Source organism: Lissotriton helveticus, chromosome 9, assembly GCF_964261635.1.
Source record: "Lissotriton helveticus chromosome 9, aLisHel1.1, whole genome shotgun sequence".
Lineage (NCBI taxonomy): Eukaryota > Metazoa > Chordata > Amphibia > Caudata > Salamandridae > Lissotriton > Lissotriton helveticus.
Window position 1 is genome coordinate 55,458,426 of NC_136070.1, and position 24,051 is coordinate 55,482,476.

The 24,051-nt window shown below is 43.3% G+C and overlaps 1 protein-coding gene across 4 annotated transcripts in view; it reads right to left on the minus strand.

Moving 5' to 3' along the window:
* Positions 1 to 24,051, minus strand: part of RASGRP1 (RAS guanyl releasing protein 1) — a 350,649-nt gene that overhangs the window by 88,914 nt on the left and 237,684 nt on the right. For all 4 annotated transcript variants that reach the window (XR_013600832.1, XR_013600831.1, XM_078659443.1 and 1 more), the window contains one exon: positions 9,515 to 9,620. Coding sequence is in view for 2 of the 4 variants with exons in the window: in XM_078659443.1 (XP_078515569.1) it covers positions 9,515 to 9,620 (106 nt within the window). In the remaining 2 variants the exon portion in view is untranslated. The remainder of the gene's footprint in view (positions 1 to 9,514; positions 9,621 to 24,051) is intronic.

Below are 24,051 nucleotides of genomic sequence, written 5' to 3' on the forward strand. Positions count from 1 at the left end.
ATTTTGTAATATTTTACCAAATCCTCTTCCTAGATGGCCTCTGTGGATTCATGCACTATCTATGATTTTAAAAATAGGATTGGAAAAGCCATAGGTTTCATGGACCTGCTTGCTTTACCAATGCTTGTTGCATAATTGTACCTTCGTCTGCTGGGGGTGCTGTGAGGGAGTCACCAGTATTGCTGCTGCAAGAGTAACTATAGGGGAATGGCTGCCTAGAGAACCGCACAGATAGCTGCCAAGTGAGATTCAGAGGGAGCTGGGCAATATCCAATCAAAAGGGCTTAAACAGGAGGGCTTTTAAAACAGGAATATTTATGAAAAGTAAGACTCAAAAGTGAACTTTTATAAAGTTGTTGTTATTGTGACGCCACTTCACTGCATGTTTCTGGAGTTATTCCCCTTTCTTTTTGTCCCAGGCCATTCTCCTTGGCTTTGTCATTCTCCAAGCTGGTTTAATTGTGCTTCGAGCTCAAGAATGTGTGAGATAGTACCCTTTGAGGAGCTCGGCCCTCTCCAGAGGTCAAATTGAGTGTGAACTATTGGGAACGGTATTACCAAGATTTTTTACATTTATTTTATTTAAACTGTTCTTTTACATTCTATTAAAATATAACAATCCATGAATAGTTAACCCTGCCTTGAACTGCCTGATGAAGGAAGAAGGCCTGATTCACAAAGGTAGCTTATGCTTTTGAATAAGTTTACACTTTTGAGTTGGTTTAATACTTTTAGGTATTTACAAACTGTACTTTTTCTAGTAACTTACACTTTTGTCCTTAGGCACTTTAGGGCATATTTACAATAACTGGTGCATCCCTGCAAATCAGCAGGGATGCGCCAGTTATTGTGTGCCACAGCTCCGCCATCATGGATGCGCCGCATTTACAATGCGGCGCACCATGGGGCAAAAACAGCACAGATGTGTGACGCATCTGTGCCGTAAAAGTGGGGCATTGCTGGAGTTGCGTCGCAAGCGCGACGCAACTCCAGCAATGCTCTGGGGGCCCTATCTAGTTAAAGCTGCGTCAATCCTTACGCCTGCTTCAGGCAGGCACAGGGGTTTGACGCAGCATGGGCCTAAAAGTGACTGAGAAAATCTTGTAGATTTCACTCAGCCACCTTTAGGAGGCGTTCTTGCGCCAGAACGGCCCCCCCTCCACCCCCTGCGCAGGAACGCCTACATGTGGCGCAGGGCTTTACAACGTGACGCTTCTCCCAGATGCGTCACGTTGTAAGTACCCCGCACCATGGCACAGGATTTGTGCCACCGCTGCCTCACAAAAGTGATGCAACGGCGGCATAAATGAGGCGCTTAGTACAAAAGTATAAGTTACTAGAAAATGTAGTTTGTGAACCAAAAAATAGTCAAACTTACTCAAACGTGCAGGCTGTGAACCAGGCCGGGCGTGTCCTGCACTGAAGAGGCGGGACAGACAGCTAAATAATGAAAGATGGGTTCTCAGGTCAGCTCCTACCTAAAAGAAATGTAAATTTAAACGCTAGAGGTTACTGGATAGACACTTTCAATTGATTCCATCTTTTGAAGCTTCATGGTGACTAAGCGTAAAATACAATTACTAGAAAGGGCCTATACATATTCTTGTCGAGGCACGGCCTGGCCACTACAGATGCCAATGAGTGGACTTTAAAACCCATGTGCAAGTAAAGGGCTCAGAGGGTTTCTAGAATATTCATTGTTTTGTTGGGTGGTCGCCTATGCTGGTAAAGGGGGCTTGCGCTGTTTCATTGACCCTAATTAAAGTTGTATTGCTGTTGAATAAATACAAATAATTGTTACACTAAGAGGGAAAGAAGTACGCCTTTTATAATTTTTTTTATAATTTATTTTTAGATGTTCAACTAATGCAAATAATCCAATGTACTATTAATTTGTTTGGAGGGTCGGATGTGAGATTTACCAATCCACTCACTAAGTAACTGTTTTTACAAAGTACTCCTTCAGGAGTCAATGCTTGTTTGTATACATTTGTGCCCAGTCTCCTGAGGGATTACTGGGTTGCTCTATATGTTGAACTGGGAGGTTAGAGTACAGCATCATTGAGAGGTGAATGAATGAATGAATGAATTTTATTAACTGTACAATTAATTAAAATCTTTACAGTAAGAGAAAAGAATACAGAAAACTGTGTTTGTAAGCTTCTTTGCTTGATAAAAGATGCACTGGTGTGCCAATTAAAAAGGAAAAAGCGAATGAAAAAAGAAAGCAGAGTAAGGTGAGGGGGTGCGACGCCCCTATCTGAGTCCCATGTAGATGGCCTTTGTCCAACAATGTGTGCCTTGGTGTTAGTCTTGACGGCGGACGTTTCTTTCATGGGAGGGCAATGACATCATTGAGAGGTGTCACTTCACCCCTGGAGCGGGAAAGCTTTCGAAGTGCCGGTTCAGCATAAGTGGCGCTGCTTCTGTGGAGGGGCATGATGAGAGATGCCTGTTGAAGATATTTTAAAACACTGGCTCCGGTTTACTAGAGGTTTGCACTGGTGTTTGTGATTCACAAACCAGAACCAATCTGTGCAAACTGCAGCAGCAACAGCGATGGATCAACCTGTACATGCTGAAGCTATGTTTGTTTATGAGAAGTGACGCATCGCTGCGTGAAAGCAGCGAAGCGTCACTTCTCAGTATGCCCTCCTTGCGACATGATTGATGCGTCATATTTACTGTTTGACGCATCATGTCGCAAGGAGTTACAGATACGTCAGTATTTCTGACCCATCTGTATGGCGCAAAAGTGACGCATTACTGGAGTTTGTCACGAAAGTGACGCAACTCCAGCAATGTGTCCTTTCACAGGGGACAAGCCCCATGTGAAAGGGCCTGCGTCAGTCTTACGCGTGCTGTGAGGCAGGCGTACGATATGGACTAATATGCGTCCTAGAAGTTACGCAGTGAAATCTCAGAGATTTCATTGTGTCACTTCTATGACCCTTTCTTGCGTCAGAACACCCACCCTGCATACATTATGCAGGTGTACTGTGGCGCAGGGTTTACAAAGCGACGCATCTAACTAGATGCGTCACTTTGCAAATATGGTGCAACAAGGCACATTTTTTACGCTGCTGTTGCGTCACAAAAAGTGACACACCAGCGGCGTAAAAGTGACGCAAGGGCTCATAAATAAGGCCCCAAGTAGGTGCAAGTAAGGGGTCAACGGCGCATTGCCGGATTCACCTGCATGTGACGTATCCTCTACTCTAAAACACATATCTTACATGTCTGACCCTGTGCTGACGTGTAGGCGTAGGAATTTGTACCAGAGGGTGGACCGACAGAGGTTATACAAGACTTGACACTGCTGGCTTGCCTTTGCACATTGCATAAGAAGGGAACTCTATCTAAATCTCGGCTGTGCTGTTTTCTGCTCTACGCTAACGCATTTCTGGGGTCTTCCATGCAGTGCTCGGTTTCATGAAAGTTAGTCAATCTGGATCTCTTGGTCTGGGTGCAATGGGTCTTACTTCAATTTGTGAGCTACGTCTCCAGCAGAAACTTCGTCCTGTCCTCCACCATGGTGAAGAGACCTCTGGGTTAGTTTAATACATTGAACAGAGAATGGCACTGAATGCTTTTACCTCCTGCCTGCCCATTATGTCCCCTACCCAGTTAGTGGAAATTGCTAATGGGAGGAGGTGAGATGAATGCGTCCACGCAACATTGTCCGGGGGCTCAAATTACGACTGGTGGCTTTTCTCGGACAGCGCTTTGGGGACACTTGGCTTTGCTCTGTACAGCCCCAAAGTTACGAGTAATTTTACACCTGTGAGTGCATCAAGTGGGCTGTAGCACAGATCTCACTCTACAATTCCTGAACAGTTGACCCTGCCTTCAAATTCGCGATGAAGGAAGAGGGTCTGATTCACAAAGGTAGCTGATGCTTTTGAGTAACTTTACCCTTTTTAGTTGGTTTAATACTTTTCGGTATGCTCAAACTGTACTTTTTGTAGTAACTTACACTTTTGTTCTACAGAGCTGGCTGGACAATTCAGTGTTTCTGCTAGCCATATATATTTAAAATGTGCCAGTTCAGCTGGGCACCTTCAAGATGCACCATTTAGGGGGGGCATCTTCAAGAAGGTGCATGGCAGGCACTCCAGAAGGACATCTTGAAAATACAGGGTCATTTTTAAAAAGATGCATTTCAACTGCTTTGTCACAGCATCATTACGGTATGATGTCGGAAGTGGGCAAAGTCATCATAAATGAGAATCTACAAGCCGTGGGGTTCAGGTGGTTCTCTTGAGGATGCACGTTTCAACATGGTATCTATACTAATATAATAAAGAGAGAGCCCAAACCTTTGAGGCGGGTAAGCTCAAGAACTACAGCACCAATCAGAACACCCAATACAGCATTGCAAACTACAATATCAGCAGATGGTCATAGGCTATACAGCAGCCCAACATATACATTAGAAGGGGAAAAGAACGTTTTGTGAAAAGTAGTCCGTTGTGGGCGTGTGCGTTGTGGGATTCGGCAAAAGAGAAGCGTTCTGTGTGGGACTAGCATTCCAATACGAGTGGGCGTGTCCTTTAGCATTGTTGTGGGCGTTGGACGTTGACGCGATGTTGTGCGTCTAAGTGGCGTAGGCTGGAGCGGCCAAACACGTTCGGTGATGGAGCGAACACACACATTCGCATATTTCAGGGGCGTAGGCTGGAGCGGCCAAACACGCTGGAGAGGCCAAACACGTTCGGGGATGGAGCGAACACCGGAAAAACACGTTCGCGGCTGGGATGGAGCGAACACACATGTTCGCATATTGCAGGGGCGTAGGCTGGAGCGGCCAAACACGCTGGAGCAGCCAAACACGTTCGGGGATGGAGCGAACACTGGAAAAACACGTTCGCGGCTGGAGCGTGTTAAGGTACAGTGGCGTCGGCTACAGCAAGCCCGGACAACGTCGGGATGGGCTGCTAGTATTTTATAAAAGGTGGTTCAGGTGATACCCTTAAAGTTGTGGAATATTCACATTCAGGGTGCATCACAAAGAGGGGAGCTTCAGGTGAGAGTCTTTAGAATACTTTGCACTAGGTGTAGGTTTGAAGACGGATTTAGTGATCGAAATGTCCTTATAGAAGAGGCGAAGATTTGGGCAGCATCTTTCAGTTGCGGTGCTTCACATGATAAACCTCAAAATGTGGTGCTTTAGCTAAATATCTACAAGATATGATTCTGCTTGTGGTTGCCTGCAGGACATTGTGGGTTAGGAAAGCAACTTCAAGACATCGTGCATAATATGAGATATGGGAATCTACAAGCTGTGGTGCTTCAAGTGGCCATCTTTAACATGTGGTATTTCTTATGCCCCCCTTCAAGATGATTTGCATCACAGGAGCATCTACAAGGTGTCTGGGTACAGGCATCTCCAGGATGTGGTGCTTCTGGTGGGCATAATTAAGATGCAGTGCGTCAGAGGCTCATCTACATGATCTGGTGATAGACGAGCATCCTCAAGATGTCATGCTCTGCTGGTCCCCTACAGATGCAGTGAATTAGCCAGAGAGGCATCTTGAAGATACAGAGCATCAGAAGAGCCCCTACATGATCAGGTGGTACAGAGAAGCATCCTCAAGATGTGATGCCTCTGCTGGTCCTCTACAAGATGCCGTGCATCAATCAGATAGAAGATGCAGTCATTTGGCTGGGTACCACCAAGAAGTGGTGGACTTTCTGGTTGGACATCTTTGAAGATACACAGCAGCCGAAGCTCAGTATGAAGGCGCAGTGCTTCAGGTGGACATGCTAAAGACCTGGTGCTTCTGGTGGGCATCTTCACGAAGCAATGCACCAAGTGGGCATCTGGAAGACGTGTTGCTTCCGGTGGCCATCTTCAAGAGGCGGTGCTTCTGGGGGGCATCCTTAACATGCATTCTATTAGAAGGGCATCTACACCAGATGGTGGGGCCGGCAGGCAAACCCAAGATGTGATGTTCCTGTTGGGCACCTGCATCACGCGGTGCATCAGGTGGGCATTGTTAGGATACGGTGCATGTTCAAGATGTGGACCATCAAGAGGACATATTTTAGATGCTTAGAGGTCCTATAGCATCCCGCGGAGGCCTTCCTGGACGTCCAGTGAATGAACTCTGCTATGGCAGAGACACATCACTCTTCAGAATCTAAGAACTGGTCGTGGACCAACGTCGAAAGATGATTGCTAAGAAATGACTTCTCTTATGCACACAACCAGCACATGCACACACATTTACTGTTCGTGCGCACTAAACACGCACTACATGTATGGTTTAAATATATACATTTATGAATGTTCACGGACGCACATAAATTGTGGGGCCTCCTTTATGAAAAGTGACGCATCGCTGCGTGAACACATCGATGCGTCACTTTTCACTGCGCCCTCCTTGCGACACTAATGATGCGTCATATTTACAGTATGACGCATCATGGCGCAAGGAGTTACAGATACGTCAGTATTTCTGAGGTATCTGTATGGCGCAAAAGTGACGCATTGCTGGAGTGTGTCACAATAGCGACGCAACTCCAGCAATGTGTCCTTTCACATGGGGCAAGCCCTATGTGAAAGGGCCTGCGTCAGTCTTACGCCTGCTGGGAGGCAGGCGTAAGAAATTGACGCATTTGTGTCCTAGAGGTGGCGCAGTGAAATCTTATAGATTTCACTGCGTCACTTCTATGACCCTTTCTTGCGTCAGAACGCCCCCCTGCATACATTATACCTGGCGCAGGTATAATGTAGCGCTGGGGTTTACAAAGTGACGCATCTACCTAGATGCTTCACTTTGTAAATATGGTGCAACAAGGCACATTTTTTACGCTGCTGGTGCGTCACAAAAAGTGACGCACCAGTGGCGTAAAAGTGACGCACGGCCTCATAAATGAGGCCCTTGTTTTTTTCTCTTCAAAACACAAACACGTTAAAGACACACATTTAAGTACTTTATAAATAAATACGTATTTTTATACATGCATTCAAACACGTCTGCACCGGTTTCCATAGCTCAGTTCTATATAAAGCCTGTTTTTGCTCCCAGCCCGTCAATAATAATGTCCTGCGCTTGTTTACCGCAGCGAGATGCGCGTGGCTCCGATCGGGGCACGTCGCGAGCTCTCACGCGCTGTGAGGACCCTTGAACAGCGCAGCCGCCTCTTTCAACCCGTTCCCCCGAGAGCTCTTTTGTTACCTATGTACGGCACAGCTATAAATGGGAACAGACCACTTGTCACGTGATGTTCCTCCAATACAGATGCAGCCACTTTCAAAGTGATGAAATACTCCAGATGTGGCATTGTTTCATCCCTCCTTTGGCAGATATAGTCATTTTCCCCACAGTGTGCCCCTGAAACCTTTAGACAAATTTTCATTTTTTTTTTTTAAAAAGAGGTATTTCAGATGTGTATTGTTTTTCCTATTGTATACTTTGGACCGACGTAGCAAGTCTGTCGTGTGCCCTAGTGCGCCCTTGGCTGCTGTTTGAATTGTAAAATACAGCCAGGATCGATAGGGCCCCTGAAGCCGCTGAGTCCCGGTGTCACTGCACCTGATGCACCAATGGAAGCCACGCCCCTGCTTAGAACCTTCAAGAGGGTGAAGCCTCCTCAACACTTATTCCATGCTCCCACCGGGTGGATTTAATAAAGTTTCAAGATCCAAGTTAACTTTTGCATACATTTGGAACGAAGCTCAAAGGTCTTTACCCCTTGTTTATGCATTGTTGTCCTATTGTAATTTCATTAAACACTAAGGGCCTCATTTATGAGGCCGTGCGTCACTTTTACGCCGCCGGTGCGTCACTTTTTGTGACGCATCAGCAGCGTAAAAAATGTGCCTTGTTGCACCATAATTACAAAGTGAGGCATCTAGGTAGATGCGTCACTTTGTAAACCCCTGCGCTACATTATACCTGCGCCAGGTATAATGTAGGCGGGGGGGGGCGTTCTGACGCAAGAAAAGGTCATAGAAGTGACGCAGTGAATTCTATAAGATTTCACTGCGCCACTTCTAGGACACAAATGCGTCAATTTCTTACGCTTGTCTCACAGCAGGCGTAAGACTGACGCAGGCCCTAGCCCCATGTGAAAGGACACATTGCTGGAGTTGCGTCACTTTTGTGACACACTCCAGCAATGCGTCACTTTTGCGCCGTACAGATAAGTCAGAAATACTGACGTATCTGTAACTCCTTGCGCCATGATGCGTCATACTGTAAATATGACGCATCATTGGTGTCAAGGTGCAGTGAAAAGTGACGCATCGCTGCTTTCACGCAGCGATGCGTCACTTTTCATAAATGAGGCCTTTGGTGCGCTACAACAACAAGAACACTTCCTCCCTAAGCCTTGCTCACTGCCCTCAAGAAAAGAGCTAAAAACCTTCTCTTTACCCAGCAATATCTGTTTAGTATTCTTTTTTGGGCGTGTGTACCTACCGTCGTGCCAAGAAGCTTAGGCAGTAAAGCGCTGTATGAACGTGAACCAAACTCGCAGGTCCACCACAGTAGCAGCCATATTTGCCATCCCGTTCTCCTAAAAATGGGGGTTATCAGAGCAAGAAAATCTGCAAAACTACCAACTATTCCGTTTTTAGGTTTGTAAAACTTCACTTAAGAGGAGAGGCAACTGATCACATGTCACCAGGTGCAGTGATAAGGCTCCAGGCCTTCGTCAAGGCAGTGAAACGCAATAAAGCGACTTGTTGGATGTAAATGTTTGTTACGGGATATCCTGAAAACCTGGGGCCTCATTTATGAGCCCTTGCGTCACTTTTACGCCGCCAGTGCGTCACTTTTTGTGACGCACCAGAGGCATAAAAAATGTGCCTTGTTGTGCCATATTTACACAGTGACGCATCTAGGTAGATGCGCCACTTTGTATACCCCTGCGCCACATTATACCTGCGGCAGGTATAATGTATGCAAGGGGGGCGTATTGACGCAAGAAAGGGTCATAGAAGTGGCGCAGTGAAATCTATAAGATTTCACTTCGCCACTTCTAGGACACAAATGCGTCAATTTCTTACGTCTGCCTCACAGCAGGCGTAAGACTGACGCAGGCCCTTTCACATGGGGCAAGGACACATTGCTGGAGTTGCGTCACTTTTGTGACACACTCCAGCAATGCGTCACTTTTGCGCCATACAGATACGTGAGAAATACTGACGTATCTGTAACTCCTTGCGCCATGATGTGTCATACTGTAAATAGGACGCATCATTGGTGTCGCAAGGAGGGCGCAGTGAAAAGTGACGCATCGCTGTTTTCACGCAGCGATGCGTCACTTTTCATAAATGAGGCCCCTGGAGTGGATCCGGACCTTTTGGTCCCACGCTATGCGGCCTTGCCTTAAGATACCCAGACACAGAGAAGATGGATGGAATGTGTAGGAAACAAACAAACACAGGAAATGTAAGGAGCACCGCCTTGGTCCTGCCTTGGGTACCAGCCGAGGCCTCCGTCGGGCAGAGATGGGCCAGCTGACCGAGGCCTCGGCGCATGCGTCTTTCTGCGAAGGATATAGCGAGCTGACTCGGCACATCAGGTCTGTGGACGGGAGGAGGAAGCGGTGCATGGTGACGGTGATCTGCAGCAGAGGCCCGCTCCGGCACAGGTTCCCCTCCGAGTCTGGAAGACAAGAAATGCAAGGTTAATTCATCCAAGCGGCTCCACCTTTCACCTCCGCACTCGCATCTTCTCATGCAAAAGTAACAGCAACCAATTATAGCAAACACTGAAAACTGAATGACCTCTCGGCTCGTCATCAATGCATGGCAGTACCACATAACTCCTTTTATCCACCCCTAAAGGAAGCCAAGCACTGGCAAAGTGATCAGGTCTTGCTTTTTAAACCTGTTGGCTTTGCCAATGGTTTTTAACCATGCTGCACAGCATCCACTATGCTCTGCAGCAAAACAAAGGGGCTTATTTACAAGGCCTTTGCACCACTTGTGTGTCACTTTTAATATGGGAAAAGTTGACGTATTGGCAGCGCAAAAGCTTGTAAAATGAGGCCCAAAATCTTTTAACAGCCACCCATGTAATTCTGTAGGTGCGCGCAACACGTATGTTCACACCTACAGAATGATGCAGGCGATGTTTTTCTTTTTCTTAAACGATTCGAGTTGGATGTTCTATTATGTTAGAAATTTGTAGAGTGCCTGGTTACTGAAATTCGGAGTGACCTCGCACTGGCAACCAAAAACAAAATAAAATGTGCAGAACGTTTTTTTTTTTTTTTTTAAGCGGGCGGGCAGGGGAGGTGAAAGCAACACATGGGAGGTTGGGCGTAGAAACACGGAGGATAGTGGGAGGGATTGCAAAACAACACAGGGGTGAATGGGGGCCCCACTCCCTGGCCCACCACCTAACACTTCTGCTGAGGGGGGGCCCCTGCACCGCGGGGACTTATGTTATACAACTGGTGGGGAGGGCGGGCAAGAGAGCAATATGGGGGTTGGAAAAAAGCCACACAGAGCGTGTGGAGGGCGGAAGTAATGGAGAGAAGCACATGGGTGAGCACAAGAGGTAGAGGCAGCGAGAAGCAGTCAGGCAATAGGGAGCAGCACAGAGGGGGGGAGAGACATACACCAGCGAGAAAGCTAAAATAAATGCGTATTCTAATCGACAAAATAAACAAAGTAGTGCTTGAAAGCAGTGATGCCAATCAGGCAATGAGATTGTAAAGAGGCAATGCTCTATGGGAGGGACAAATACAAGAATCACAAGCTGTGGCACAAATAAGAAGCAGGGAAATAAGAGTGACAAGGAAAGTCAACCAATGTTAAGCAATGGGTGGTCTCCAAGCCCCCTCATGTTCTTGATAAGCCACAATATGCCTCGCAACAGACAACGCAATGCTCTTTTTTTATACGGCCAACCTAAAAAAAGTCTTTGCCTGACCTGCCCTGATGGGAAGCTGAAAATTGAAAGTTACTCACAGAGGTCAACTGTGGGCATATTTCACCAATTTACTACCTAATTGTCATTTTTTAGGTCTCGCCTGAGCCAGCACATGCGTAGCTCTGGCAATACTTTTAGTAAGGGGGATTCAAAAAGCTGACCACATGCTTTTTGTGTGGCTTAAAGCGTGTGGTTACGCGCACGGTTACGCGCACAGGCGCCATCTGGCTTTCCTCCATCGTCATGGCTCATTAAGCGCATTGCTCGCGGGCACCCTTACAGCGCGCGCACATTCCACACCCTCGCCAGACGTGCCTCCTTGTTTTGAATGCTTCCTGGACATTACACACACACAAAGCTACCCAACAAACTACTGTGCTTGCCAAAATTCTTCGCACACTAAACAGACAGTTGATTTACGGCTTCTTTTCGGGTTTTTCTTTAACTGTGACTAGCACACGTGTGGCGAGTGTTTTAAAATATCCGCATTACTTTAAAATATCAGCATTAGTGAATGTGCTTTAAAATATCCGCGTTGCTTTAAAATATCAGCATTAGTTATTCACTCATGCACAGCTCTTTTTTTTTAATTAACCATTCACTCTGTGGTTAGGGCACTCTTAATTTTATTTTTTTTAAATTATCCCACAGGGCAAGGTAACATTAGCTGTGTGCTTCAAAATATCAGCATTAGTTATTCACTTGTGCACATTTGGAGGGAGTTCTTTACCACTGTAACTAGCAAAGACACTGTGTCACGGCAGCATCACTCAGGGACACAACAATATTACTCAGCACCACCACAGCATCATTCAGGGCCACAACAATATCACTCAGCACCACATCAGTATCACTCAGCACCACATCAGTATCACTCAGCACCACATCAGTATCACTCAGCACCACTTCAGTATCACTCAGCACCACTTCAGTATCACTCAGCACCACTTCAGTATCACTCAGCACCACTTCAGTATCACTCAGCACCACTTCAGTATCACTCAGCACCACTTCAGTATCACTCAGCACCACTTCAGTATCACTCAGCACCACTTCAGTATCACTCAGCACCAATTCAGTATCACTCAGCACCCCTTCAGTATCACTCAGCACCACTTCAGTATCACTCAGCACCACTTCAGTATCACTCAGCACCACTTCAGTATCACTCAGCACCACTTCAGTATCACTCAGCACCACTTCAGTATCACTCAGCACCACTTCAGTATCACTCAGCACCACATCAGTATCACTCAGCATCACATCAGTATCACTCAGCACCACTTCAGTATCACTCAGCACCACTTCAGTATCACTCAGCACCACTTCAGTATCACTCAGCACCACTTCAGCATCACTCAGCATCACATCAGTATCACTCAGCATCACATCAGTATCACTCAGCACCACATCAGTATTACTCAGCACCACATCAGCATCACTCCGCATCGCCTTTGCACTAGTACACCACCACATCATCATCACTCAGCAAGACCTGAGTATCATTCAGCATCACCTCAGCATCGTCTCCGCACCAGATCACCACTACCACCACTACCACCTCAGCATCACTCAGCACCACCTCAGCCTGCTCTCGGAATCTGGCGTCTGTTGATTCTCCCCTAGCGTCTGGCCGCTGCTAGTGTTATAATACAGGTACTAGTTCCCGACCATCACCCTCAGATTGTTTATGCCCCCTCAAAAAAAAAAGCTTTAACAATCAACCATTGGAATAGGCAGAAACAAGTTGCCAGCATTGCAAGAACAAAGGAAAACTGAGGACTTTTTTATTGTAAATACTTTTTTTAATATGGTCGTTCAGTTGTACATAATGGCTTTCATATATAAGTGAACAAAATGCTTCTGACACTTTTTTATTTAAAACTTTTCAGCATGCTGCACAGCAGCCACACTTCTCCGACAGCACAGCTTAAAGACATTGGCAAAGTCAATAGCTCTGGCTAAACACTTATAAGGCCCCAAAGGCGAGACCTATTGGCTATGCCAGTGCTTGTTTGATCTAGTCCTAGCAAGACCTTTTGATTGTACCACATTTATATGTATAATATACTTATTTATAAGGAGTTTAAGCCAGCACTCTTCATCCATTGGTCTGTTGTTGTGTCATTCACATTTTGCTACCACCCATCGCAACATATACCATGTGGCAATCATCCAGTCCACTTCAGCCATTGGCAAACTTCAGTGGAGTGATGACATTCTGTCTTTTCACAAGGAGGGCATTCACACACACAAAGTACTACCCATAAGCGCCAGTCACTACTCTGGTGCTGTATGCTTTTTGAGAGTAAAACATAGTTTTGCTTTTAGACTTTTTTTTTTTAGTTTGGTGAGAGTCTGGCAGCTTCCCAAGTTCAAGTTCAGGCATTTATAAAGCGCACTACTCACCCAGAGGGTCTCAAGGCGCTAGGGGGAGGGGATCACTGTTTATCGAATAGCCAAGTTTTCAGTTCTTTTCTGAAGGAGGTGTGATTCTGAGTAAGGCGGAGGTGGGTGGGGAGTGAGTTCCAGGTCTTGGCAGCCAGGAAGGAGAAGGATCTGCCACCACCACCCAAACAATAAAGGTTTGCAAATCCATGAAGAATAAAAGCAAGCATTGACAAAACCAAAAGGCTGGCAGCCAACACAGACCTATTGTCTTTGCCAATCCTTGTTATGTTAGTGATCAAAGTATTTCATTCGCCAGGGAAGTATGGCTGTTTTCGTTTTGGCTTCTTAATGGTGACCTACAGAGGGTGCAAAGTGTTTGCAGAAATCAGAAATGTTCATGGCTGGTAATACCGCCTTCTGCGGTACTGGAATGATCTAAGTGGGCTTAAGCAAGGAGAGACGGCTTAGCTTGTTTGAGCCATTGGTCGTAGGTTGATTTTTCGTTTAAAGCCTTTTGGCTGAAGTTTGAACTGCATCTGCCCTTCTTGCCGCTTGTCACTAGTAACCAACATGGGGAAGCACCCTGACACTGTGACATCTAGGGGTTACATCAGCCTCTATGTGGCTTTTCCATGACCTGCAAGAAAATGGAACTGACCGCGTGCTAAAAAAAAAATAAACAAGTAAACCCTCCTCCTGCCTTGTGAACTGTGTCGAAGTTTCAGAAACTTGCGTCGTCCTAGCTTTGCCTATTTCTTCCTTCCTCTTTTCGCAAAACACGTGCAGGTATCAGTAAAAACATAAGAAACAGGCGGCCTATTGAAAAACCGATGTCCTGGGCAAGGTCACTGGACATGGGGAGAAGTTAGGGACGTAACTTGTCCAACGATTCTGCTGGAGTGATGGCGGCTGGTTGCTATGGGCATCCTACGCCAAGTCCCCCACGGGTACCAAACCGCAAGGGGGAGATTTCTCTAGACTGGCTTCATGGTAAAGACTTTCACCTGGTAGTGGCACCCACTGGACAACCCTGTCTACTTTCAACTGGGTTTCACGACCAGTATTCAAATTTAACTTTTAACGTGTTAATACAACCGGTAAAATGGTTCTTACGGCAGAGGGACCGCTTCAGCAAACTGGACACTGTGGGTGAATAGGAAAACTCTCCTTTTCCCTCTGAGCCTGGATTTGGGTACCGGATAGATAGGATGGGGCAGGCTTATCACACTCAAAGCATGGATTGAGCCTCTGATGTTGCAGTCACTTCAGTGGCTATTCTGGACAGCTGGTCAGCAAGGTAACCATGGCCTCCTAATGTCTCTGCTCCTTGAGGCGTCCAACAGGCAGGCTTCAGTCAGCTGTATCAAGCTCCTTGTCCTCTTGGTCAGGGGTCTGTTCCTTCCATCCCTCTGAGCAAGCCAATGTCTTCTTCCAACTCTGTATACAACGCCGGCTGTTCTGTAATCTACACCTGATGTTAGCCTGGATGATAAACAGCCACCAACAATGTCTTGCCCCTGACAAACGGCCTATCGGAATAGGAACTTAGAGTCCCACTGAACTCTTTCAGTCATAGGGAGACTCACCTCGCGCCATTTGGTGCCGCCATTTTGAGGCAAGCCATTATAATCTAATGGGGTAACCCAAGGTAAGCCACGGGACCTGGCTAACCTATGGTACATACAACAGTGTGGTCCTACTGGCAATTTCTTCAAAGGAAGAATACAATATTATTTCACGTATTATAATAGTGGTGAGAGAGAGACACAGGAAAGAACACACGTAAGATTTTTTTGAAAAGTAAATTCAATTTATTTTTTCAAAAGCATTTTAATAATGCACAAATTTTGATAAGACATTTGTATCAAGGTTGTCCCAAAGAATGTGTAGAAAAGTGTTCATAAAAGTGCTCATGTGCAAAGTAATAAGGAAAAAAGAAAAAAATGTGCCACAGACGGATATATTTTAAATTATACAGCACTGGCTCAAGTAACTCAGATTTAGCCAATGTATAATACCTGTCTGAAAAAGCAAAACCTCTGCTCAAAGGCAATGATCCATAGTTCAGAAGTGGTTGTAGCTCAATCCTTACACCCAGTTCACAAGGACCTCTATATTCAATCCAGGCTTGGTGATCAATATTGACGTTTCGACCCGACTGTTGCATGAGGTAAATTATGCCTGTGCATGCAGGTCTTCATCAGGACGGTAGAGAAGAAATACTAGGGCAACCTATAGTGGTGCAACCCCAAGGTCGGTAAATAATGGCCCAAGGTTCCTAATCCAAAAGATATCTGATATAGTCCAATTGAATCTCTCATCAATCAGTCAGTCAGTGTGAATCCGCTGAGTGAATATCTGGCGCACCATCAATTTACAAAGATAACATAGCCGAATTAATCAGGCCTCATCTCTAACAGCCTAGTGAAATGATGCTGCGCACTGCAAAAATGACTGAATTTTAACAGTTTCTCTCTGGCACCGTCTTGCAATCTGCCAGAGAGATCACTGCTCGTCTTCTTTTAGGTGTTGGGGGCAGCCTCTCTGGGGCTAAGAATAACGTTTGGCACTTTATTAAAGGTGTACTCATTTACGGGGTACTCCCTTTCAGGCACAGGGAGACTCACCTAATGCCATTTAGAGCCGCCATTTTGAGGCAAGCAGCAGTCTAGTTGTTTGGTTGGGGGTTGTTCCCAGCCTACTTAAAACAAGCCGGTGCGTGGATGCGCCACTGGTGTACCAAAGGCATGCTTGAGGTAAGCCTGTCTGCACACAGACTGCGCTCAGCCCCAACCTCACTGCCCGTTCTCTGTTCCATCAGAGGCAACGGCTGGTTTACTCCTCAGCGGAGCTCCTTTCATTAGGCACTGGCACTCAATGCCACAGCCTGGGCTTTAACTCTGGAACCGCCCTTTCCCCAGTATGCGTCAGTTGTTCTACATCGTTACCAAGTCAGAGCAGGTCTACGGATACCACCTATGGTCATGAGGGTGCTGCACATCAAAAGGATACACTTGTAGACGTGCAGATTTTTGAATCCCAGTTGTCTGTGAGTCCTATTAAAAGACGATAGACATATTGAGTGCTCCGCATATAAATTTGAGGTTGGACATCTTATTCGAAGAAGCAGTTTATCCTGAAGCTGGAATTTGCATCCGACCGTGAAACCGTTGACTCCGACAGCGGTATTTTCTCCACAAACTATTTATGGGAATTTGAAATCTTTGAGGAAAACTACCCTGGAAGTTTGGAGATCGGGAGTTTTTGGCCCCGTATGTGTATCACACGCCCAGACTAAGATATTCAAAGTGCTGTGATGTGATTAGTGTCATTTTTAAAGCCTGAAGAAGGTGGTTGGACCTGTGAGACCAACGAAACGCGTCGCTTCTTGGTCACTTTTAAAGATAATTTGCCCCTTTAGGGACAGCATTGTTTGTAAGATTTAGTCCCACAAAGTTTTTAACCTGTATGTGAATATTGATCTTCCAGATTTTCACGCACTTTTGTTTTTAAATTTAGAGTCTTTCGCTCGCTGTGTTTTATCTGTTTTTAATTGTGTTATAATGAACTTGGAATGTATAAATAAATAAACATTTTCTACATTTGACTAATTGGCTAATACATGAAGCTCCTGTGATTGAGTGATTATTAATAAGCTGATATATGGGTTTTGTGAGTTGAGTAACAAACAGTGATGTGTGTAACGTAGAATTCCCAAAGGGATCTATTTTTTAAGACATTGTGCTACACATGGGCCAGGAAAGTAATTAGAAATACGTGCTGCTTTAATTAATATGTGATCCCTGCATAAAAATACCCTACACATTAGTGAACTCCTAAAAGATGATCAACTTGATGTGAATGAATGAATGAATAAATGAATGAATGGAAAATGATTTATAGAGTGCAAACAAATGCACAAAGGCGTCAAGGCACTAATAACAGTTAGTCCTGGAGGGTGGAGAACAGCCGCAAATGGGATTCAGTGTTCGATGACCTTGAAACCTCCTTACAGGTTGAAGAGGCAAGTTTTTAAAGCCTTTCGGGAAGGGGTATGGGACTTGAGGCTAGGGATGAATTGGGGAAGGGAATTCCATCACCTGGCCGCTGCCAGCAAGAAAGCTCTGCCTTCCTATCTTGCCTTTCTAAATTTGGGGACAGTCACGTGGTTATGGCTTGAAGCCAGAGTTGTCTGGAGGAGAGTGTACCATTGAAACTTGGTTTTATGATCCCCAGGCCCAATGTTGCCCATGCCTTGTGAACAAGGCATAGAGCTTTGAGGACAATACGTTTGTTCACAAGTAGCCAGTGGAGCTTAAGACATCCCTGCTGAGACTGATCGATATTTAGGAATATCAAGAATCAGTTTTGCTGCAGCATTTTGTACCAGTTGTAACTTGGCCACATCAGTCTTGCTAATATCAAAATTAAGCGTCTTGCCATAGTCCAACCTGGATGAGATCAACGCAAGAGCCCCTTGCTTTGCGTGTGATGGAGCGAGATAGAAAACAAAATTTTGTTTAAACTCGCAAAGTCACATTTCCATAACATGAATAAAATTATTAATGATTTGTGATATGTCGTGCTAATACAACCTAGATTAAACTTTACACGTGGGGGGACTAACATGTGTGCTCATAAACGTGCATAAATGTTGCATCTTTTTGTTCGTGCAAAATAATAAAATAATTTATTGTTTTCGTTTTTGTCATCACTAACTGCTGCATATTTAAAATAAGCATGTGCTTGTTTTGCTTTTTCTTGTCTGTGTGATGTCATTTCTACTATTCTAGGTGCATATGGGTCTCATAGAAAAACGGAGACTGGTAAATATAAACGCTGCTTTATTTGTTTGCAATGGCTAGGTAACATTTTGATTAATCGGGTGGGCTAATTATTTAGTAAACCATGGGGTGGATACAGAATATACTTTATTTCTTACATTAATACTTTTCTTGTGTTTGTTTTATACTAGAAATCATAAGTTGCCTGCTTTTTGAGGCCTAGCTATTTGAGCCGCAAAATAAAAGCTGATCTGTAATTCTGCAGAAAGTCACGAGACGCCCATTCTGAATTAAAACGTTTATTGAAGCTGCATTCACAAAGCAAAAACTGATGAGCTGACATCATTCTGTCGGACATGGCCAAGGTCGAAAGTGAACTTTTTGTCAGTCCTTAACTTGGCATCCGCGGAAGTTGCACTGTAAGACTATGGAAGCTGCGAGGATGACTTAAAACAAAGTTGCAATCGCAGGAAGCCTCTGGCTTCACGTGGAAGAGACAATGGTCTTTGTAAGACATGATTTTGTGGAACTTTTTAAGAATCGGGTGACATGTCACTTGTCACTCTCAGCCAATGGGACGTCGAGTATTTCTGAAAACTTTCCTTTGCTAGTTTAGTTAGCGTAGAAAGGTATAAAAAGTCATGCCCTTAGGGTTGGGCTGGCTGCTGCTTTCTGACTTTCCGATGAGGGTGATGTGCTGCTGGACTTTGCGTGGAGCACGTAAGAATCCTCAAAGAACTTTACTTTAATTTCTGTCTATTTAGCTCAGTTAGGGAAATAGGTTTTAGAAATGCTAAACTTTATATAATTTCTTTAAATTGATTCAATTGCTTAAATTGTAATTTTCTTATTTCTTACCATCATACTTACTTTAATGCTAATAAAATTCAATTATAAAACTTACAACTTATATACCATAATTTAGAAAATAAAATCTTACTTTTGACAAACAAGCTGGTCTTGGTTATTTAGAAGTATAGGTTACCTTTAGCTAGATCACGTCGCCTATAGTGGTCATCTAAATGATTGGGTTTTATTCTAATGACAATATTCTTTCTGCAAATGTATAAAATGTTTATAGTTTGTAAATAATGTGTATATAGATTTATTTGACCACCTGATTCAGTAGGCCCAAAAATATATCAGGTTCATAAATGGGTCCATGTATAGTTTAGAATTTTGTTTATAGGTTATGAAATTGGGTAGCGTAGTTTATGATATATTTTCTATAGCCCGCTGGATCAATTATCTGGTAGCAGAAATTGATGGTTGCTAAGCGGTATCCAAGGTAACATGTTGGTTGCTAAGGATTGCGTCATGGTATGAAAATAGGATCAATGTTTTAACAACTTGTTAAGTTCGTTTTTCGTGCCTATCTGTAAACTATACCGGTATAGATTGTGTGGCGAGAAATTAGTCACGCAAGCCATCTGTTCGTTTGTAGTGATATCGCCGAGTATCACAAGAGGTATCGCCGTGTACCATAGTGTTGTCGCCGAGCAGCACAGTTTTAGGGCTAGGTCTGATTCTTGTATAGTGAGGGTTTTCTAAGAAATCAAAGCAGCATGAGAATAGGGACAAAGCGCCTTCCATAAAACTCACTGTGATGAGAGTATTAGTTATATCCGAGCTTGAGTGAAGGGTAAATTAGCGTCGGTGCATGATTATCTATAAACAGGTTAGAGTCCTGTACGGGTACATGTTTCATATCTATAAACAGGTTAGAGTCCTGTACGGATAACGTCGTTATTTTGCTAACGGTGCATGATTTCTATAAACAGGTGAGAGTCCTGTACGGATTTCGTGTGTGTTTGAATTTAGGGAATTTTCCGTGTAAAAGTGCGAGTTTGAGTTGTATTTTATGTTCAAGTGGAACTATTAGAACTTTCACTTCGCGGTGGGTTCAGAGCAAAGCGAGTTCATAATTATACTTGCTTGAAGGGTGGGGTAAGGTTACTCTACTGACAATTGAATATTATCCTTAGTGTGAATAGCGCCGTCTATTCCGAAGTGTGGATACTTGAATGTATGTAAACTATCCTAATTAGTGAAACGAACAGATGTTGTCTTTATAAGTCATTGTTAAAAATTAATTTACACTGAAAAGTGTTCTTAAAATGGCGCTGTGAAAAGATTTTGTGAAGGAGGGGTAAGCGCCAGGAGTGAGAAGCGAGAAACCGCAGCTGCTGTGTACGTCACAGAGCCGCGCTGGGATTGGGTGACCTACGTCACAAGCTGTATTCTGATTGGCTCCTGAGTCTCTGACGGCCTGTGAGCTGATTGGTCCTTAGGAAAATCTCCAAAATTATTGGTTGAGCAGGAAACTGACGTAGCTCAACTGCCATTGGTTTGTTAGTGTGTTTCGCGCACGGATTGGTTGTTTGCGGAACATCCCGGAAATATTTTACGAACGATTTTGTGAATTAAATTTTACTTTTAAAAATGAGTTATCATTTTAAACATGTTGAGAAAAAGACAACATTATTTCAGAAATTTAAGAATTTATTTTCACCTGACAAGAAAATCGAAACGCGAGGTGGTAAACTACTTCATAAGTATAAAACACCTGCAGCGTACATGGAAGGTGAATACGGATATCATACTGTCTTATGGTTCGACAGTTGGAAACGTTATACTAAAAACGATGGTGTTTTGGCTTGGCCTGATGATGGTTCATTTAATGTAAGAGTTTTAAGAAACTTACGAGAGAAAATGAATGCTCTTGTTCCAAAACCGAGACCAACTCAATTTGAAGCTTTAGTTGAGTGGGAAGATGAAATGTATCAGTTACAAAGAGAAGCTAGTGGAATTAAAAGACCTTCTAAAAATCCATCATGGAAAAGAGAAACTCATGAAGATAGATTACGAATGTGGAGACAGGGAAACATGAGTGAAGGATTGTATTTAATTCATGAAATGGTAATGGGTTCTCCTACAGGGAAATCTATGGAAAGTGAATCTGAGGATGCAGTTATGGAAGAAATATATACAACTGCTAGAAAGAAACAGCCTAATCAGCCTTTGAGACCTCCTAGATCATGGTCTACTCCGGTGGTTTCTACTGAAACTTCACCGAGTGCACCTCCAATTAATGAAGCTCCTAAACTTTATCCAAATAATTGTGAAATCACTGAAACTCCTAGAAGACCAGAATTTGAGAATGCTCGAAATGAGGGTAGACATTTTTCAATGACTCCAAGAGCAAGGGAACCTCCAAAAGATTATACAAGAGAAACAAGAAATGTTGAAGATGATGATTATAATGAATACTTAAGGTCTAAAGAAGAATTAATCAAAAGAATGACAAAAGGCATGGAAGCTGTTACGGTTCCAGTAACAATAGGTCCTGTTCAGCCTGTATTTGATCAAAGAAATACAAACAAAACTGGATTAACTATTCCTTTAAATACAGAAATTCAAAAGCCTGCTGAAAAATTTTATTCAGATTTGACAGAATTAAACACTTCTAGATCGAGAATGCCTGATTTAACTTTCAATGAGGATTTATCTCCAAAAACACCAATGGGTGCTATGTCAGATGTAGGAAGTCCTGAAGTCAGGGTAACCACACCAAAGCTTGATGTGGCCAAATTAAAAGCAAATATAGAAGAATTAATAATTGGAACAATTGGCCCAGATAGTTTAAATTACTATCGGGATGATGAACTATTATTCATTTGCAAAAGTATTCAATGGAAAACGAAAAATAAATATGATCAATTAGAGGATCTAGCTGCAGAACTTGAAATCGATGTGAGTAAACAAAAGAATTTTGCAAAACATTACAGATTAGATTTCTCAGAAAGCGACATTGAGAGTTTGAACTCAATGGGAAGAATAGTTCACATTAAAGATTTAATTGTCTATATCAAAAAGCTAGGAGAACTGAACAAATGGAGAGTGAAATGGACTAAAAGGAAGGAAGATGAAAGATTAGAAAGAATGTCAAAACAATTTCCAATGAGAGAAGTTGCAGGTGGAGGATATGTTCATGTCCCATGGTCGAGACAAGACATTCTGTTATTCACAAATGACTTTCCAAAATTAAGAGAGAAACCTGTTGAGTGGTACAGGCAAGTCGATAGATTTATCAAAGTGTCAAAAGTTCTGTGGATTGATTTGGATGGATTTTTTGACATTGTTGTTCCATCTGATCTTTGGACAGAATGTAAAATATCTATTAGTTGGCCAAAAACAGAACCTGAGCGAATCAAAGAAACAGGTGCCCCAAATCCACTCGTAATGGATTTTTACGAGAAAGTAATTGTTTGGATGAAAAACAAAATTCCACCCAAGGAAGTTGATTGGGTTAAAATAGAAAGAACAGAGCAGGAAACAAAAGAATCAGTTCATTCTTTTTATGAAAGGCTACTGTTAATCTTTAAACAATACAGTGGTTATGAGAAATTAGATGAGAAAGACATGAGTCATTTTATCTATAGATTTGTTTATGGACTAAAACCTGAAATTGGAGAAATGATCAGAACTAGTATTGTCGGATGGCAAGCACTATCTATTGATGATATTCTGAGAAAAGCAAAATATTGTAGCGATGAATTAGAAGTAAAACAGAAGAAGCTAAAGGAGAAAGCCATGTGGGCACAGGTAAAGGTAGCTGAGCAACAGATTGCCAGCATGGGAAATAAGAACACTAATTTTGTTCAAACTGGAAATACGAACCAGATACAAGGAAAGTTTAAAGGTAATAATTTCCAAAAGAAATTTAGCCCAAAGATAGAAGAGCTGAAACAAAGATTACCTTGTTTTAATTGTGGCGAAATTGGACATTGGAGGGACGAGTGTCCTCATCCTCCTAGAAACTTAAAGAATCCCTTATTGAATCCACAGATGCAGAATGGTGTTAACGTGCAGCAACAGCTACAGATGCAACAGGGGTTAAATGAATTTAATATTCAGCGACAATTACAACAACAGCAACAACAACAGGTGAATAATCGTCAAGACCAGTTGCCACAACCACCTTTTCCGAATTGTGGGGGAGTTCAAAAATATAATCCAAACGTGGGATTTCAGGGATGTGAACAGGTAATAAAACCACAAAAACAGCAAAAGCAGCAAAGGGTTCAAATGCAAAATGCTTCACAACAATTTTTATTGACAGAAAGCCAAGACAGTGATTCTGATGATTATTGCTGACGGTGCCCGAGAGAGGAGGAAGAGTGTGTTGTTGGAGCCACTCTTGAGGTTGACCAGTCTGGTCCTTATGTAAACGGGAAAGTTAATGATGTAGACATCACTTTTCTAGTGGACACTGGTGCTACCCGTTCTACTGTTAGATCAGTGGAAATTGAAAACCTACCTCTCTCTGGGGATACCATCCAAGTTGTCGGAGTAAGTAATCAGCAAATTAAAACAGACTTAACTGATCCAGTACCAGTTGAAATTGGAAATTACAGAGACAAACACAGATTTGTGGTTTGTAATAGTAGTCCAGTAAATCTATTAGGCAGAGACATCCTATGTAAAATGAATTGCAGAATATATTGTTCTCCTGAAGGAGTTGAATTACAAACAATGGAGGAAGATGGTTTGTACAGAATGACAATGATGATGATGGAAGCAGAAGAAACAAAATTGTTTCCTGCATTTGAAGAAAAAGATTTACCTGAAGAGCTAAAAGAAACAGTGAAATCTGAGATATGGGATTTTACTGGGAATGAGATGGGTCTGATGAAAAACGTAGATCCTGTTAAAATTGCATTGAAGCAGGGAATAGAATTTCCAAACACTCCACAATATAAAATGAAAACAGAGACAATTGAAGGTATTACACCTGTAATTAAAAAATTAATCAAGCAAGGTGTATTGGAAGAAATGAAGAGTAGCTCTTGTAATTCACCAATTATGGGAGTTAAAAAGGCTAATGGAACATTTAGGATCGTACAAGATTTGAGAAAGGTTAATCAAATTGTTATTCCATGTTGTCCTGTGGTTCCAAATCCAGCAGTAATTCTATTTCA